Source organism: Aspergillus udagawae (assembly GCF_001078395.1).
Source record: "Aspergillus udagawae IFM 46973 DNA, scaffold_5, whole genome shotgun sequence".
Taxonomy (NCBI): Eukaryota; Fungi; Ascomycota; class Eurotiomycetes; order Eurotiales; family Aspergillaceae; genus Aspergillus; species Aspergillus udagawae.
Genome location: NW_025091268.1, coordinates 1,464,324 through 1,481,297, shown reverse-complemented (window position 1 = coordinate 1,481,297; position 16,974 = coordinate 1,464,324). Strand labels below are relative to the sequence as shown.

Here is a 16,974-nt window from a genome sequence, read left to right as displayed (position 1 = left end):
ATTGGTGACAGTGGCCTTCTCCTGGGTACCCGTATCCGCTCACTCAATCATCTGATACCAAGGACTTGATTGGTTCTGAGCCCGATAAATTCCCGAGGCAGTGGAAATATTGGATAATGTTAGTTAAGGTTGCAACCGAATCATTGATAATATATCCTAGTTGGATCTCTCGGTGAGGTCCAACAGACTGGCATTCTCTGATCTTATCCGTATAATATCAATGGGATATTAATGGGCTCACTTCAGTATGACTCTCCTTGTGGGTCAATCGTGTTTAAGCCCATCTGCAGCGACCTTTGACCACAGATGTACTCATGTATTGGCTACGGGAGCAATCAAGAAGCTCGAGCTGGAGGAACCATCTCATGATCCTATGACCGGCAGGTCATCAGGCCGTCATTTGGTGCTTGTCCTCGGCTTCCCGAACCCATCTTTAACGTGGATGTCAGTACGCCTCCCCTCGGCAAAGTGCGACAAAGCAAGTAAACGGCAGTTGAACGGACTCCCATTCGTTCTGTGGGCTGTGGCCTTGGTCTTAGTTTAACTAGTGCCTAACAAGGCGCTATGATATGCCAGTTCACTCGTCCATATCAACTCGAGCTTATGGCGACCAGGATACCTACGAATATCCGTTCTTAGATCCACTAGGTGCACCTAAACCAGGATGCATCATCATCACATATGATGGTATGACTCTTATACCTAATGCCTATGTGCTGCTTGAGGGGTCATTGCACAAAATAACGCATCCATAACACCATGTCTAATCGGTTGGTTCGCAGACCATGCTGGCGTCAGCCCTTTCAATCAACCCCTGTTATTTTGTTTACTACAGGTTCCATCTTCCTACTCTATGACAATGCCCATGATTGAAACTCTGTTCGGTGGCGGCGAGATCCGGGGGTGATGTACAACACAACCTGTGGGGATGAAGCATAGGAAGTTCCACTACCCAGCTAGACTATCTTCCAACTATTCCCCTCCTTACACAAGCTGAATCGATGCCACATCTCGCGTAGAAGTAAGCGAGTTTTAAGAGGCTTTTGGACAACTCTCTTTTTCGCCCTTCGTATTCTCCCAGAACAAGCTGCGATCCCGTTCTGTGAAGGTTCTAGTGAAAGCCTAGGCTAGTGGATGATGAGAATGCGCGGGGTCCAACCTAATAGAGGCACCCAGCCCCTAGTCTTAATAATATAATATATGGATGTTACAAAGAATACCATGGGTCGCAGTACGCATGTACCGTCTTGACCTGATCTAGCCTGGACAGGTACCATAGTACACGAATTTAGTGTATTGACCATAGTCAATGGATACAAGTTTACAATACAACCATACGCCCATTACAAACTTCTGTGCCCTGATCTCGGCCGTGCTTAGTACCTGCAGTACAGCTGCATAGAATTGTGAATAGTAGGTAGTATCGAGCCCAGTCTATCAGCGGTTTCAAAAAGTGCTCTAAACAGGCTTCATTTTGCTCCTTGCAGCTCCCCGCTTCTTCCCCGGATTTTTTTCTGTCCTTTTTCATAGTTTACTTTCCCTCCTTGAACTTATCTCCTCCTTCGACCTCGACATCTGCTTGTTGACTTTCATATCGTGCTGGTCATGGTTGTATCTATGACTGAATTCTACAAGTGACTTCATCGTCTTATGAAGAAGCGATCTACAATGACCTCAAGACGTTGAGATTTTCTGGTCATGAAGGGTCGTGTCCATAATATCTTCTTCCAGACTTTACATACTATATCCTTCAATTTTCTGTGAGAAATTTGCTTGTGTCCGCGTTTGGCAATGGACTCCCCCAGCGATACCCCCCCGAAATCCGAACAGAAACCGGGCAAGCAAGCCTGCGACAACTGTAGGCGTCGGAAGATCAAGTGCTCGAGGGAGCTCCCATGCGACAAGTGCTCCCGGCTCCTCCTTTCCTGCTCCTACAGCGATGTTCTGCGCCGTAAAGGCCCCAAGTTCCGGACTCTCTATCCTCTGGCTCCTATCCATCCACTCATTTCACGACCTCGAGATACCTTGCATTATGGCCCTCGACAGCATACCCTGGACAAGGATTTCCTTCCAGAGGCCGGAAGTTACCCCATAGGAGCCTCTCCCACGTCTCCTCCGTTTTCCGTGGTGGATGCCCAGTTCAACTCCCAGGAGTTCCTGGACTCATTTACACGACTCGCGCCTCCGGAACTGGTCTCATCCCCTGACTCGACTAACTCCATGTCTGACTCTGGAACCGGTCAATGCTCTCCTTTTTCAAGACGTCTCTCGTCGCCTGTTCTGCTGGCACACGTGAACGTCTATTTCAAATACCTCTTTCCCATCATGCCAGTGGTACGGAAGGATGAAATACAGGCGGACTGTCACCAGCTGGAAAGACTCTCTTCACGGAGGTATGCTTTTCTGGCTTCATTGTGTGCCGCAACTCATATACAGCTCAAGTTTGATGGTGCCATGGATCCCTCTTCCTTTAACACTGAGGGACAGTACATGATGTCAGGCGAAGAGTTGCTCGCGGAGGCGGTACGGGCAAGGAAGGAGTGTGATCCGGTGGACGAAGTCAGCATCGAGAGTCTTTTGACTTCTTTCTTCCTGTTTGCTTGCTATGGCAATCTCGACAAACAGGAACAAGCGTGGTTCTACCTGTGCCAAGCTACATCAATGATTTTCACTCTGGGCCTGCATCGGGAGGTGACTTACTCAGAATTCGGTCCTGAAGAAGCAGAAGAAAAAAGGCGTGTCTTCTGGCTGCTCTTCATCACAGAGAGGTGAGTTTATCTGCATTTGACGGTAATTACTGCTTGAAAGCCGAATTTGACGCCTTGGGTGATCCAGGGGCTACTCATTGCAGCAATCGAAACCGGTCATGTTACGCAACTCCATCCATAAACCACAAGTCCTCCGCTCGGACGATCCCATTCTAACATATGGCTTCATCAATCTAATCAACCTCTTCGAGAAACTGACACCCAACCTGTACGACTGGATCTCTGCCGGTGGCGGGGATGGCTTTTCCGAGATGCCCCCCATATCCTCCATCCAGTCGAGTCTCTGCAAACCCATGTCGCTAGATGGGGTAGTAGAGATTCAAAGAATCGACATCCTCGTGACGCAGCAGTGGCTGCAGGTGATGATCTGGAAGCTCTCCATGGCGCACGCCTCGCAGCCCGGGTCGCGAGAGGACGCCGTCCTTCCCTTCCATCTCCCACTCCTGGTAGGAAAAGCAGTGATGGACGTCCTCAGTGCTGCATCCCAGGGGTCTGTCGATGCCCATGGAATCGGCATGGTGAGCCTTTCCAATTCCGGCTCCTGATCTCCTAACCCACCAATCGCCTGACTGACTTGCCTTTCTCTCCAGGAACAAAAACTCTTCGACATAGGCATGGCCGTCGCAGACGTTACCCGCTCCCTCGGCTCAAAAGCCTCCCACCATCTCGCCGAATCGCCCGTTGGCCCCCGCGAACTCCTCTGGGGCCTCCTCAGCACTCTCTCCCGCATCCGCGGCTCCCCTTCATACCTCTTCCCCACCCTCCTCAACCGCTCAAAGACCATCCTCGGCCTCGACTGCTCCATTAATATGAGCAATTTTCTCCCCCTCATCACAGCACCGCCCTCGGGGCCCACGCCCTCCTGGCGCGACGAAAGCCAGAGTAGATGGGACCTGCTTACGGCCGCAGATCCAGAGCCAGAGGAATCGGACCGTGTCCCTATCCCTGTTTCTGTTTCTGTTCCTGCCTCGGTATCGCACATTCCATCGCCGTTGGCATTTCACGATACCCATCTTCTCCGGGCGCCACGATAATCGGCTATGAAGCAGAGAAACGGATGTAGATATGGATTTGGATACCCGCGTTGTGGTCTGTATTTTTGGCTTCGATGTATATCCTTACGTTGATTATCTGTACATATGTTTGTTTATATATGACTGGGCGGTCCGAGGATGGACAACGGATTACAAGTGTACGGAGTTAGGCATATTCACTGGCTCCCAGCTGCTATACTCAGCATACGTTGACTTGAAGATAATCAGTAAGCGGAAGCAACAAATAAGCATTTGGTGGGCTGCCTGGAGTGCCCCCAAGTTGACAGAGTCTATTAATTTATCGGTCTAGCCAACAAAGAATTGTGTAATTCTGCTATGGACTTCAATATATTGATCGACCATCATGGCAGGGGTCGAGTCAGGGTAGTCCCCCGCTACTCTTCACCGTAGGCATATGCATAAGCGTTCCCTATCACCTCGGGAATCAGTTCTGTAATACATTCAAGCCTTTATCTCAAGCTAGACATAGTGTTGAAGATGAACCATGAGGACATGGATAAAAGGGAGGCGGCCATATTTGGATCTCTGAGGTGCTTGATATACAGTTAGATCCATAGCTTGTAATGCCTATTGTGGAGGCCATGCGTGCTATTAGAGCACGAGCACGGGGTGTATAGACATGGCGGTCTGTAGTTGGGTATTTCGGTTTTCTGAAAACCGATTACATTTGTGGGGTCATACGATATAATGGACATGAAAACAAAGGGAGCAAGAATGGGTATATTGCATATCATTATGAAACTATCAGCAAGAGAGCAAGCCACCCTAGAGCCATAGGAGATGATTAAATATTGGTAAAGGAGGTGCAGCGGTCTCAAAGTCTATGGACATTGGAAGAATTATGTACGTGAAAACGTGCCAGGCATGAAGGCGTCGTCTAGAACAGCCATCGCATAAGCAAATTGTGAGAAGGAAAAAAAAACGATATCCGCACAGTGAGTGTACCAAAGCCAAACTCATGGTGGGAATAACGTCTATGCCGTCTTCCAGATCAACTCGATGATCCGATCGCCGTTCTCGGCGTCTCGGTGGACGTACCATTGGCGCACTTGGTTGCCAAAGAAGACTGAGTCCTCGAGAATATAGCTGATTTTGCCCATGTCCTTGGGCCTGAGAGGACCGAGCGCATGCAGGAACGACTCGTCGACGGCTCCGTTGTCGCCGACCCAGGAGACCTCCATGGTCCTATCGTCCACGTCGATCTCGGTACTATATTTGGCGATGGAGAAGCCATTGGTGAGGGTCCAGCCGTCTGAAAACTGCCACTGGCGCAGAAAACACTTATCCCCGCAGAGGTTCGTGATGACGCTGAGTTTAGCCATGTCGGCCTGGAACCATGACTTCCAGTGATGCACGGATAGCGGTGGTTCGCGCCCGCACTCGAAGAACCCCGACACGTCGCCTCTCATGTCGAGTTGCCGCAGTCGATAATCCACAGTCAGCTTCGTGTCCGTGTGCTGATATATGCAGAGTGAGATTCTCCGGTCCCCGGTGTGAGGCATGGCTTGACAGGCTTCGAAGACGTCGTGGTTGCTCAATTGCTGCACCAGCGGACGAGACAGGAAGACGCCCGCGCCGCCGAATCCCATCAGGCCGAAAATGCCAATCTGTGAAACACTCTCCGACACACCTCCAATGTACATGGGCTTCGTGTCGTCGTATTCGGCAAGCGCATCCACCAAGGCCGCCATTGACACGAAAAAGGTGTCATCGTCAATTACGCAGGCCCAGCGCGTCCGCGGCCGCATGTTCTTCGCCAGATGCGCAACCAGTGAGAAGTATCGAGTCTGATACTCCTCCTCCGACTGTGTCACAAACAAATTGATCCCCAGGCTATCGGCCTTGGCTTGGACTTCCTCTACTCGCTCATCCGGTTCGATTAACGCGAAAATACGAGTGCGTGTGTAACCAGCCCAGTGGCTGAAGGCGTCCAACGAGTCGTTCAACCGTTCTAACGTCGTAGCAACGCCAAAGTCAATATGCGAAGCATCCACATTCGCAGGTGACGGAGGCACCTGCACCGTAACGGGGGATCCAATGTAGCAATCGTCCTGTAATGGCAGACCCAGCCTACGAGCCTCATCGCTCGACGATTTTTGCTGAAATAAGGGGATGTTGAGCCGTTGTCGGATGGGCAGATTCGACTCCGAGGAACGAGCGACGATCATCTCACGCCGTTCATACTGAGAAAGGTTCCGAACTTCCAGGTGGCGGAGTACGTCGAAGTCAGGTTCGCACTTGACGCCCGAGGCGATGGTGATATTTTGTATAACTGTTGGTGGTTCCTCGGGTAAATACTCGACGCGGGGCCACAGTTCATAAGTAAAACCAGCGACGAGAAGCAGCGCGACAGAGAAGCGCAGCACTCTCCTTTTCCACATCCATGATGCACCCATTGCCGGTCTGGGCTTCTCCTCGAGTTTCGACCACATTTGAGTTTGTCTTGTAAGCGTTCCGCTTTCCCTCGCTCAACCCAAGCTCGAATGGACAGCGACGATATAGACAGAAACTGATTTAAAGAGTCGACAATGGCATGAGCATCTCGCCCGACTGCGAAGAATCTGAATTGGAGTTGGTGGACGCGGACTCAGCAAGGCCAATATAGGAGCCCTCCGGTGGTAGGTAAAAGGGACGGGAGACTAATCCGGTCAGGAGGTCACAGGCGGGTCTAGACCTCAAATCTAATATAGGGGGAGCAAGAAAGAAAGAGAGGATAGAGGAGCAGTCTTTCTTCCCTTCTCTTTTTTTTTAACCTCAGAATCGAAGGAAACAGGCGAAAGATAAAGAAAGAGAGAGAAAAGAAGTAAAAGAGAGGCAAGCAGGAAGTCCGTCTCCAGTTAAGATTCCGGATAAAGAAAAAGTATCTCCAATGTGCCTGGGCCTCAACCACGGCATGGTGGGATGCAACGCCGACTGCCACTTAAAAGCCCCGTCATGGAGACGCAAAGAGGCGAATAAGAAGAGACGAATGGCCAGGAAAGTGGGCCGGTGGACTATGGATCAGCGGCCGCGTTCCCTTGACCTTGGCCGTTTTTGATTTTCTAGGTCGCTTCTCATGGAGTCCTGTTCCTTAGATGCTGGGCTTCACTTTTCTCATCCATTCGTCATTATTATGGTCCATGTACGGAGTAATGGATGTTGAAGCATTCGTCGACTATCTATCTACCTCATCTGTCTTCACTCCAGTAGTGGCGGTTTTTTATTTTCAGTGGGAATACCACAGAGAATCTGTTCTTCTTGAAATTAGGAGGTACAACAGTGTATCAACTATCAATCCTATCGTTTCTTGGCCTGTCAGTTTATTCCAATATACTAGAGAGGTAGTAGTAATATCTATCTATTATTGGAACGAACCTCCAGAGTGTATACCTCTAACCTAAACTACGAACGGAGAACGGCAGTGGCAAAGACGACTCAATTGGATCATTGGAGAAGGGGGTTCAAGCGACCCATCACCACTACCATTGGATTATTATTATTTACGCAATGACGCGCCATCCAGCAGATCGCGTAAGAATTGACAGTTCCATACCCAAGACATCCAAGCAACGAGGCATTCTGACAAAAAACGATGCTCAACACAGCAAGTGGAGATATGGGATGACGACGCATAGCTTGGCGGTCGCGTGTCTAATCTAGGCCTGCGGAAACACTTACTACTAGTGTAACTGCAACCTTTTTGCTGGATGCTACGACCATTCTCTGCTCGTCCAAAGTTCATGTCAATGATATATGTTCATGGGTGAATAGAGATGAAATGTGCCTCAAAGGGATCGGGGGATAGGGAGAGCCTCAGGTGAGTGTGAATTGGTAGGCACCCTCAGCCAATAAGAATATCGGTAACATACACTGTGGGTTCAAGAAATAGCGCTACAGAGTACCTAGATAGTGTTCACATGGACTAGAAGCATTACCATTCATAATTACGAAGTAATAGTATTATTATTATTAGTGTTGAAGCACACCAAGAATAATTTTAACAGAGATCAATGCAGCCTGAATAGCTCTCTTCTGGTGCCAGAAGCCGCCATCACTTTAGGCGGCTTAGTCATCCGCTGTCTGCAGGGGTTCACGGTGGTCCACAAGCACCATAAGTGCAAATTCCCAAATACGGAAATATCTGTCTTCCGCACACTGTGGCATGTGGAGGATTAGAGCCAGAACCCCGGATTATTCAGTTCGCCCCTCAAACACAAAGACAGCCCTGTCATAACGGCAGAACTACGTCCGGAGGACTTGATCAACAATAACCAAACTCCGCAGCACCCATCTCTCGTGCTGGTATCTTCCAACCGCAGCTCCAATCACCCCCCCGCCGCCATGGCTACCCAGTCATTGAGCTCGTTGCTGCAACGAGCTTCCATTGACGATCATGAAGAGATGCTCAGCTCCGCCAACGCGGTGCTGGCAAAGTCCAAAGCGGACCTCCACGCCCAACACGTCAAGCTGGTGGCCCTGTTGAAACTTGACCGCTACGAGGACTGCCTGCGTGTGTTTGAAGAAAGCGGGGATGCGTTGAAGAAGAAGGCTGCGTTGGAATACGCATATGCCCTCTACAAGCACGGTCAGCCCGATGAGGCGATCCATGTCATCTCCGGTCTAGCTCGTGGAAGAGGGGCCAACCATCTAGAGGCTCAAGCTGTAAGTCCTTTCTCTTTTTCATTTATAGCCCCCAAGAACGGCGCATGAGGAACCGGACGCGGCTTACAATGTATTTTCCTACATCTAGAGCTATCGCGCCGAGAAGTTTCGCCGGACCGCTGAGCTTTATGAGGAATTGGCCAAGGACAAGGCGTCGATGGGTAATGAAGAGAACGACCTTCGGATCAATTCGTGGGCTGCCGACGCGCAATTGCAGTGGAAAGGATACCCCGAGTTCGTACGACATGCTAGGCCAACAAGAGAGGATCTGGAAGCGTTTGAGACTGTATACAACGCGGCATGTCTGAGCATCGCCAAGGGAGATTTTGCACAGGGTGAAATGCTGCTGAAACGGGCAAAGGGTTCGTACCGATGGCATACCGTTCCAACTGGCGAGCATAGCACTGACATCTTGCAGAACTCTGTCGAACCTCGGAAGACCTCACCCCGGAGGACAGGGCTGCTGAGCTGCTCCCCATTTCGGTGCAGCAACTGTACGTTTTACTCCGCCAAGGCAAGTCTGAGGAGGCCGAGTCGGTGCTCAAGGAAATCTCAGTAGAAGAGTATGTGAACCCACTTGCTCATTGTACCGCAACTCAAAGCTTACCTTGATACAGTATCCCCGAGCTTTCCACAAAGAAGATTGCCCAACACAACATCACCCTCGTTCAAGACACCGCTGCCAATCCCTATACTCTGTACAAAGCCTTGCATCAGACACCCGACTCCACCGACAACGATAAGCTCTTTGACTACCAGAATAATGTGATGATGGGTAATTCTCACGCAGCGGATATTTTAGTACAAAAGTACGACGGCATTATCCGCTCCGCATCCAAAGTACTATCTAAAGCAGCCTGTCCCTCACTCGATGCCAGGACCAACCTGCTCTCGGTCTACAGTGCAGCCGCACACGCACAAGGTCAAACCGGGCCCAAGGCCCTGAAAGCCATCCTCCCGGTCTTGGAGAGACGGCCCAAGGATATCGGGCTGGTCCTGACTGTCGTTCAGCTCTACGTCAATGCAGGCAATACTACTTCCGCCATCAACACTCTGGAGAAACTGCTGCAGAACCTGGACGAGTCCATTGCCGAGCAGGACAAGGACATCCGCTTCAGCCCCGGCCTCCTTACGGTGCTGGTGTCCCTGTACAAGCTTGAAGGCCGCCAAGGTCAGATTCGGTCAGAGTTAGCCAAGGCAGCGAACCACTGGCGAAACCGCGCCGAAGCCCCAGTGCCCCTCCTCCGCGCGGCAGCGGCGTCGTTACTACACTCCTCTGACCACACAGACCTGACGCTATCCGGAGAACTGTTTAAGGATCTGTACCGGAATAACAACGGCGACCAATTCGCAGTGGCCGGCTACGTCGCCTCACAGGCCACCCTTGACTACTCCAAGGTAGAGTCGCAGCTCCAAAGCCTACCTGCCGTCGAGGATCTGACCGCAGACGTGGATATCGCCACCCTCGAGCAAGCGGGCATCGCTCCTTCCTCGGCGACAGCCGCGGCCGCTGCCGCTGCGATTGCCGGCGCAAGAAAGAGGACTGCAGCGGAGAGCCAGGCCCGCGCGACGAAACGGGTCAGGAAGTCGCGTCTTCCTAAGGATTACGATCCTAGCAAGACTCCGGATCCGGAGCGGTGGCTACCACTCCGCGACCGGTCCACGTATCGCCCCAAGGGGCGAAAGGGCAAGCAGCGTGCTGCTGAGAGAATGCAGGGTGGTGTTGTCAATGAGAAGGCGGAGGAGGCACCGGCTATCACACAGCCCAAGGCTCAAGGTGGAGGCGCCAGTTCAAAGAAGAAGAAGAAGGGAAAGCGGTAGGCGCATGTTGCATTGAGCGTTATGAGAGATGCCTTGCATGGGAGCGATCTAGACTACGGTGAATTGTGGCTTGCGAAGCCTGTAGATGACCTTCGCCTTCCTAACGGATCTTCAATTTCCTGTATTGATACTCAAGAAGGTACAGAAACATATCCAAGAACTAAAATCAGAATATCCAAGCTTCGCCAGAGCGAGATTCTAAGGATACGACTGGCATGGAACGAAGTCAGCTAAAGTGACCTTGGCAAATCATTCAAAACAGTCGATGAATTCCAGCTTTCATCCCCTTCACGGCTTTACCACCCAAAAAACTTCTAGCCAAGGGGGGTTCGAATGGTCCCGCACTGTCGATCATACTGCTCGAACATCATCCGGAACAACTTTAGATCCTCGAGACCATCTACAGCCGTCGTTTTGGCCGGCTTTCCTTCCACGAGAAACGCATACAGCGCCTTCAGTTCCTCCAGATACCCATCCTCCCAACTACTTATACTCTCCGTCTTCCTGAGCACGCCCTGATCATCCATCTCCTCCACCACCACCCGCAACAGCTGGCCCTGCGCATACGGAAGCTCGTAGGAGATGCTCACGGTCTTCGTACGGCCGTAGATAGCCAGGTGCGCATCACACCGCGGCACGGAGTCGGTACCTGTCTCATACACCAGGGTAAACGGGTGTCCGCCCCTCGCCGCAGTATCCGTGTAGTGGAAAATGGCCGAGTAGAACGGATCGTTCACCGAGATCGTGGAGATCGTATCCGGCGGCCCCAGAGTATCCCGCATCAGGCCCAGATCATGACACCCCAATGATGCGAGGAACTGGCACAGCGCGATGCGGTCCTGGCTGAGCTCTTGTCCGCTGAACACCTCCTCCAGAAGCGCCTGCAGGAGATGCTTGTCGCCAGTTCCCGCTCCGTTGCTGCTGCTGCTGCTGTACGTCTTGGGTACCGTCGGTTTTTGGGGCGTCGTGGCTGAATGCGCCGTGTGCGGTCCTGCGATGTTCCGACACCGAGCGTAGTAGATCCGGTCGAGGCTCGCGACTTCTTTCCGGAACACGTCCTCGAAGCAAGGTACGTAGCGGCGCGCGCAGGCGACGAAGACCTTAGCCCCTTTCGGGGCGCGCTTCTCGGCCGCGATGATCCGTTTGGTGCTTCTGATGCTGAGGCTTACAGGGGTTTCGACCATGACATGTTTGCCAGCCTCGAGAGCGGCGATGGTGTAGGTCTCGTGGTACTCGTTAGGGAGGAAGTTGAAGATGAGATCGACATTGAGATCATGGATGATATCGTCGATCGAAGTGGTGGTTCGGGGGGAATCCGCATCTTTGGCGCTGCTGGCTGTGCTATGAAGGACTGCGACTTTGAAGTTTTGATCCAGGGCTTGTAGGGCAGGCAAGTAGATGGTCTGGACTACTTCGCTGTCTGCGCCGAGGATTCCTACTCGGAGGGGTGTTTGAGTCATCTCCACAAACTGTCAGCTGTATTGGAGTGAGCCGAGATACCTTCGAGTGTACTTGGCTGCTACTTAGGTAGGTAGGAAGCTATCTTGACAGGAGCTGTCCATTGGAAGATAGCGACTCGAGATCATCTCTCCAGAAGAGAAGGGACACGGGATCGGAATCTGGAGTAAGGGACTTGTTTATTGAAAGTCTTAGACGGAAGGGTTAAGAGACCACGTATGAGATGATAAAGGGAGTGAGTCCTGCATTCCCCCTTCCTTAAACCTCCTCCGTCAATTGACCGGATCTCGTTACGGGATGACATCAGCCATACCAAGTGTTTGTTAGTGGCCAATAGATGCTATATGGCGAGTACATGTGCTGAGATCGCATGGTCTTGGTCATATGACCGTAGCCATTTAACAGAATACTACCAAATCAGCATATCCCTATCTCAGGTCCTGTATGGTGTTTTGTTGTACAGTGAGCTAGTTTACAGATTATACGTAACTAGTTTGTAGTTGATGACTCGCTAGTTATGGGACCGATCAGTAAGCAGCGCATAGCTCCCTTAATGCATCAAAATTATGCAACTTGTGGATGAGCACACAAAAGTATCCTTGAATATTGTCACCTCATACGCAAAATCAACTATGCTGTTTATCCAAAACAGTCAGGTTTCATGCGATCCAGAGATATATCTCTAAACCAGCTAAAGCAGTGTATGAATGCGCACAAGGTAGCGAAGTCTCGGCGACATTAAGTGATATCAGCCACAGCAGGTGGAAAGAAGGGGTTCAAGAGCCAAGGTTTGTACAGCCCAGCACAGCCTGGAGCCTCCATGGTTCAATGGTTTGGTTGGGTTTCGGACACAGGGGGGATCCATGGTTGATTTCAAGGAGGAAATCATCGCATTGGGATGTACTCGACGCGATGTTTTTCAGTGTTCTATGCAATTGTAGCCTCGAGATGAGATTGATAGCTTTATCGCTGTGCTTTGTCGCATTTTGCTTGGTGGACTACATTCATCTCCTATTGCCCTCTACAAACTATTCTCTTGTACGTATATATACCTTACAAGTACTTGATGTTGCCTCAGCCCATATGATATAGTAAAAATGCAATTGTTTTCCTCCTCAACCGAAGTTGAGTTATATTGTGCTAGTTTAGAGATACTAAGAATAATACCACCCATAAGCGGGTCTCATGACAGGCTAGTTCCAGCTGAAAGTCGTCATCAATTACACTGTTGCTCCAGTCGAGCTTCCATCTTTTAGTTTCATTTGGACTTCATGATCATTCCATCTTTGACATTCTCCCTTCTCACCCCTTCTATTTGTCCCATTGAACTCCGACATTCCTACCTCAGTTTCAAGACTGCAACACCACAGCAATGGGGGTAAGTATTGCCATCTCTTAAAAAGAGTGCCCCGCGTCTTCTGCCCCGCTCCCCCTAAACGGAGTTGACTTGTCTGAAATGGAGGGTGATGAGAGGTTGTCAGTCGATCAAAACAAGGACAGATATCAGAAGGACAAGACTGTGTATGACAACGATGATGACGATGACGATGATGATAATAACAATTATGAATATCAACCCTCTGCTCGCTGAAGACTGACGATTACTTGCTTCTGTATACAGTTTGCCTCCAAAATCGCCAACGCTCAAAACAACACGCAGAAGATGAGCGGTTCTTATTCGGGAGCTCCGCCTGCTGGCTACACGGGAGGTCCTCCTGCATCGCTGCAGCCTGGTGCTGGTGGATATGTGAGTCCACTTTTTTACTTTTTTTTGCCCCTCGTTTTACGATTTTTAGTATCATTAATTATGTTATCGGCGTCATCGCCGTTAACTACGGTCGCAACAATGTTAAGTTTGCTAACGCTGATATTCGATTATCCAGCAGCAACAGCAACAACAGTATCAAGCTTACTCAGGTGCTCCTTCGCCGTCTGCTCCTAGCAATCCGGTAAGCGCAATTTCTTGCTTACTGCTTGACGTCTTTTTTCCCCTCCCTTTTTCTTGATTTCTTTGTCTTTCCTCAAACAAATGCCCGCTGCGCCCAACAATCTCTCCATCAAATGAAAGTTGTCCTCCCGGTTACATTGTCACTCCACATTGCTCGTCTGCCCCTCCTTCCATCAGAGATTGTCGAACCCCCAATTCCTGGGACTACAACCTTCAACTTTCCCTGCTACTGCTCCGGTGATTGAAGACGCCGTCCATCATCATGTCTCGACCTTATTATAACCAACAAGGATATCCTTCTCAGCTTCGACCTGGTTCGGCTCAGCCCCAGTCTCCCTATCCAACATCTACTCCGCCGCCGCAACAGCAACAATATCAGCCCTATAACGCACCCTCGGTGCCTCCGAACAAGCCAGCTCCTTCGCCTTCCCCGGCACCTACATCCCACTCTCCTTACCCTACTGCTCAGTCGCCTGCACCTCAGGGATATCCGCAAGCACCGTATAGCCCCCATCCACAGTCACAGGGCTACCCTCAAGGTTCACCCTACGGTACTGGACCTTCATATGGGCAAGGGCAGCCCCAGCAGGGTTATGGACGAACCGCCCCACCTCCACCACAGGCTCAGCCCTACGGACAGCCATATTCTCCACAGCAACAGGCATATGTACATACTGCGTTCCCAAATTGATTCGGTTGCCGTGTTTTGCAATTTTTGCGTTACTGTGCGACTCTATTGTCCCTATCATGATTGCTGACTGTGATCGCTTGTTTAGGGACAGCCTTATGCTCCTCAAGGCGCTCCGTACCAAGGCGGACCCGGAGGTCCACCAGGGGGCCCAGGACAGGCTGGATATGGCCACCCTGGCGGCGCTCCTCCCGCCCGTGCCACTGAGCAGCAGATCGGTGCCTACAGACAGCTTTTGATTGGCACCATTCAGGAGAAGAATTTGCAAAGCTTTTACCCTCCTGACAGGCTAGACAGACTTGTCCAGTCGTTGGCCAATGACGCTCCGGCAAAGGTGGACAGACTTGTCCATGAGTGGTCAGTGCCGCAGGAAGTGGCAATGGACGTCATGAAACTCGCTCTCTTTGATGTTATCCTTTATGTCGATGACAGTGGTTCCATCGAGTTCGAAGAGAAGGGGATGAGAAAAGAGCAGCTGAGACAGATTCTTGGCATCGTCGCGAGCGGTGCGTCGACGTTCGATCAAGATGGCATCTCTGTGCGCTTCATGAACTCCAATGAAATTGGCGATGGTATCCGCAGCATCGATGATGTCAATATGCTCGTCTCACGTGTTCGCTTCGCCGGTTTGACACCATTGGGTACAAGCTTGAGGAACAAGGTTATTGAACCAATGGTTGTTGCTCCTGCCCGGGCCGGTCGTCTGCAGAAGCCTGTCCTCATCATTACCATCACTGATGGTCAGCCTGCCGGTGAGCCACACGATACTGTCGCTAGCACCATTCGATATGCCAGCGAAGAGGTATCCAGAACCCAGTACGGAAGAGGTGCAATTTCGTTCCAGTTTTCACAGGTTGGCACCGACACCAAGGCCCGCGAGTTCCTTGCCAGCTTGGATGAGGATCCCCAGATCGGAAGTTTGATCGATTGTACATCCAGTAAGTTGTGTCGCACATGCAACACGTCCGTAGCACAGACACTAGGCTAACAGAATGGTTAGACTTCGAAGTCGAACAGGATGAGATGGCTCGCGCCAACCCCCCAATTCATCTGACTCGCGAGCTCTGGGTAGGTCCTTCCAGGAAGTCCTTGTCGTAACTGGCTGACCATTTTCAGTGCGCCAAATTGATGCTCGGTGCCATTGATTCCTCGTACGATACCAAGGACGAAAAGGCTGCAGCCCGTCCGGGTGGTCCCGGCGGTCCTCCCCCTCCTGGACCTCCTGGCCAGTACGGAGGTTACAACCCAAGCCAAAACTATGGCCAGCAGCCCGGCTACTATAATCAACCTCCACCCTCTGGATACAACCAGCCAGGACCCTATGGCCAGGGACAAGGCTACAACCAAGCACCTTACTCTCAAAGCCAGGGTGGACCTCCACAGCCTGGCTATGGACAGGCGTACGGTGGATATGGAGCCCCTCCTCCCTCTGACCCATACGGACGTCCTCCCTCTGGTCCTCCCCCCAGTGGCTATCCCCCACAGCAGAGACCCTATGGACAGCCTCCACCACCTCCGAGGTACTGATCGCGAAATGCGGATGACACATGACTTCTGTATTTTCAGAGCCGGTGGTAGTCGTTGTCTTTTTCCTTGCTATGGCAGCATACGTAGAGCCTTGCCACGATATTGCTAATTGATACGGCCATGAGGAAATTGAGAAAGATGAATGGGCGACATCCTTATGGGAAACACTTGCTGGGGTAGGCTAGATATGGTGACGACGTTGTTCCATAGCTTCACGAGACTTGTATTCCTTCAATTTATGATAATTTGTGCAAGTTGTTTGACATGCATGTGGAGGGCAATTGCTTCCTCGATCTGCACTATCAGACAAGATGTTTGGGATGACTAGCGAATAGAACTTCATTCCGTGCAGAGGGATCGTCGCACCTGAGAGCCGTTATCGTTTACCCGCATGACGTAGGGCCACTAGAGCACTGCGTGGGCGGCCAGTCACATGATCAGTGGCTGCTTCCGTACACAGACATGCAAATCAGAAGACATCAGAAGACGTTGCGAACCTGAGCCCGACTTTGTTCAGACGGAGCGACCCAGGCCAAGAAACTAAGTTTGCCACCACACTACCAAGTACTTCGTACACAGCACCCACAAAGCTGCGTAAACTTCTGTCAAGCATGTCCATGGTAGCCCCTTACGGACCACTATTCAATGTCCATTGAGATTGATTCCTCAGATGTAACGTATCTATGTACCTATGTTTCGCCCGAAGCATTTCTGTGGTAGGTTCAACGTGTGGCCCAAAATTGAAGCATGGAGCGCTCTATCCCGCCACACTCGACAGGGTCGTCCAGAAGTATCCACATGGTCTCTTCGAGAACTTATTGGCCTTCCTTTTCTGTCTCATAGGCCAAGGGGGGCTATGCACTACTGCCATTTGCAACTAGGTTGTCTCCAAGGGCTGTGAGATGCAAGACTTGTAGTCTACTTGACCATAGGTATTTTTCATGTTTGAATTTATTTTTCTTTAAAAATAGTGATAATGCTGTAGCCTGGAGGTAGACATGTCGCTGTTGTGGGAGTTGGAGGTGCCAACCTAAACCTCGAGGTTAATCCTAATTATTCTTAGGTCAT

At 50.9% G+C, this 16,974-nt stretch overlaps 5 protein-coding genes across 5 annotated transcripts; 3 read left to right on the top strand and 2 right to left on the bottom strand.

Moving 5' to 3' along the window:
• Positions 1-1,791: 1,791 nt before the first annotated feature.
• Positions 1,792-3,802, top strand: Aud_007319 (putative C6 transcription factor (AmyR); the record flags this gene model as incomplete). The annotated part of the gene is made up of 3 exons (XM_043292212.1): positions 1,792-2,768; positions 2,836-3,286; positions 3,359-3,802. The coding sequence occupies 3 exons, from the start codon at positions 1,792-1,794 to the stop codon at positions 3,800-3,802; spliced, it is 1,872 nt and encodes a 623-aa protein (XP_043148147.1).
• Positions 3,803-4,797: 995 nt separating this feature from the next.
• On the bottom strand, positions 4,798-6,255 carry Aud_007318 (glycosyltransferase family 31 protein; the record flags this gene model as incomplete). The annotated part of the gene is made up of 1 exon (XM_043292211.1): positions 4,798-6,255. One exon carries the CDS (start codon positions 6,253-6,255, stop codon positions 4,798-4,800), a length of 1,458 nt encoding a protein of 485 aa, XP_043148146.1.
• A 1,888-nt stretch (positions 6,256-8,143) lies between these two features.
• On the top strand, positions 8,144-10,285 carry Aud_007317 (signal recognition particle subunit SRP72; the record flags this gene model as incomplete). The annotated part of the gene is made up of 4 exons (XM_043292210.1): positions 8,144-8,464; positions 8,553-8,826; positions 8,883-9,027; positions 9,082-10,285. 4 exons carry the CDS (start codon positions 8,144-8,146, stop codon positions 10,283-10,285), a joined length of 1,944 nt encoding a protein of 647 aa, XP_043148145.1.
• A 314-nt stretch (positions 10,286-10,599) lies between these two features.
• Positions 10,600-11,745, bottom strand: Aud_007316 (Gfo/Idh/MocA family oxidoreductase; the record flags this gene model as incomplete). Its single annotated transcript, XM_043292209.1, has 1 exon — positions 10,600-11,745. One exon carries the CDS (start codon positions 11,743-11,745, stop codon positions 10,600-10,602), a length of 1,146 nt encoding a protein of 381 aa, XP_043148144.1.
• Positions 11,746-13,115: 1,370 nt separating this feature from the next.
• rfeF (putative transcription factor RfeF) lies at positions 13,116-15,906 on the top strand (the record flags this gene model as incomplete). Its single annotated transcript, XM_043292208.1, has 7 exons — positions 13,116-13,121; positions 13,365-13,490; positions 13,627-13,692; positions 13,939-14,358; positions 14,468-15,317; positions 15,380-15,447; positions 15,496-15,906. The coding sequence occupies 7 exons, from the start codon at positions 13,116-13,118 to the stop codon at positions 15,904-15,906; spliced, it is 1,947 nt and encodes a 648-aa protein (XP_043148143.1).
• Positions 15,907-16,974: the final 1,068 nt, after the last annotated feature.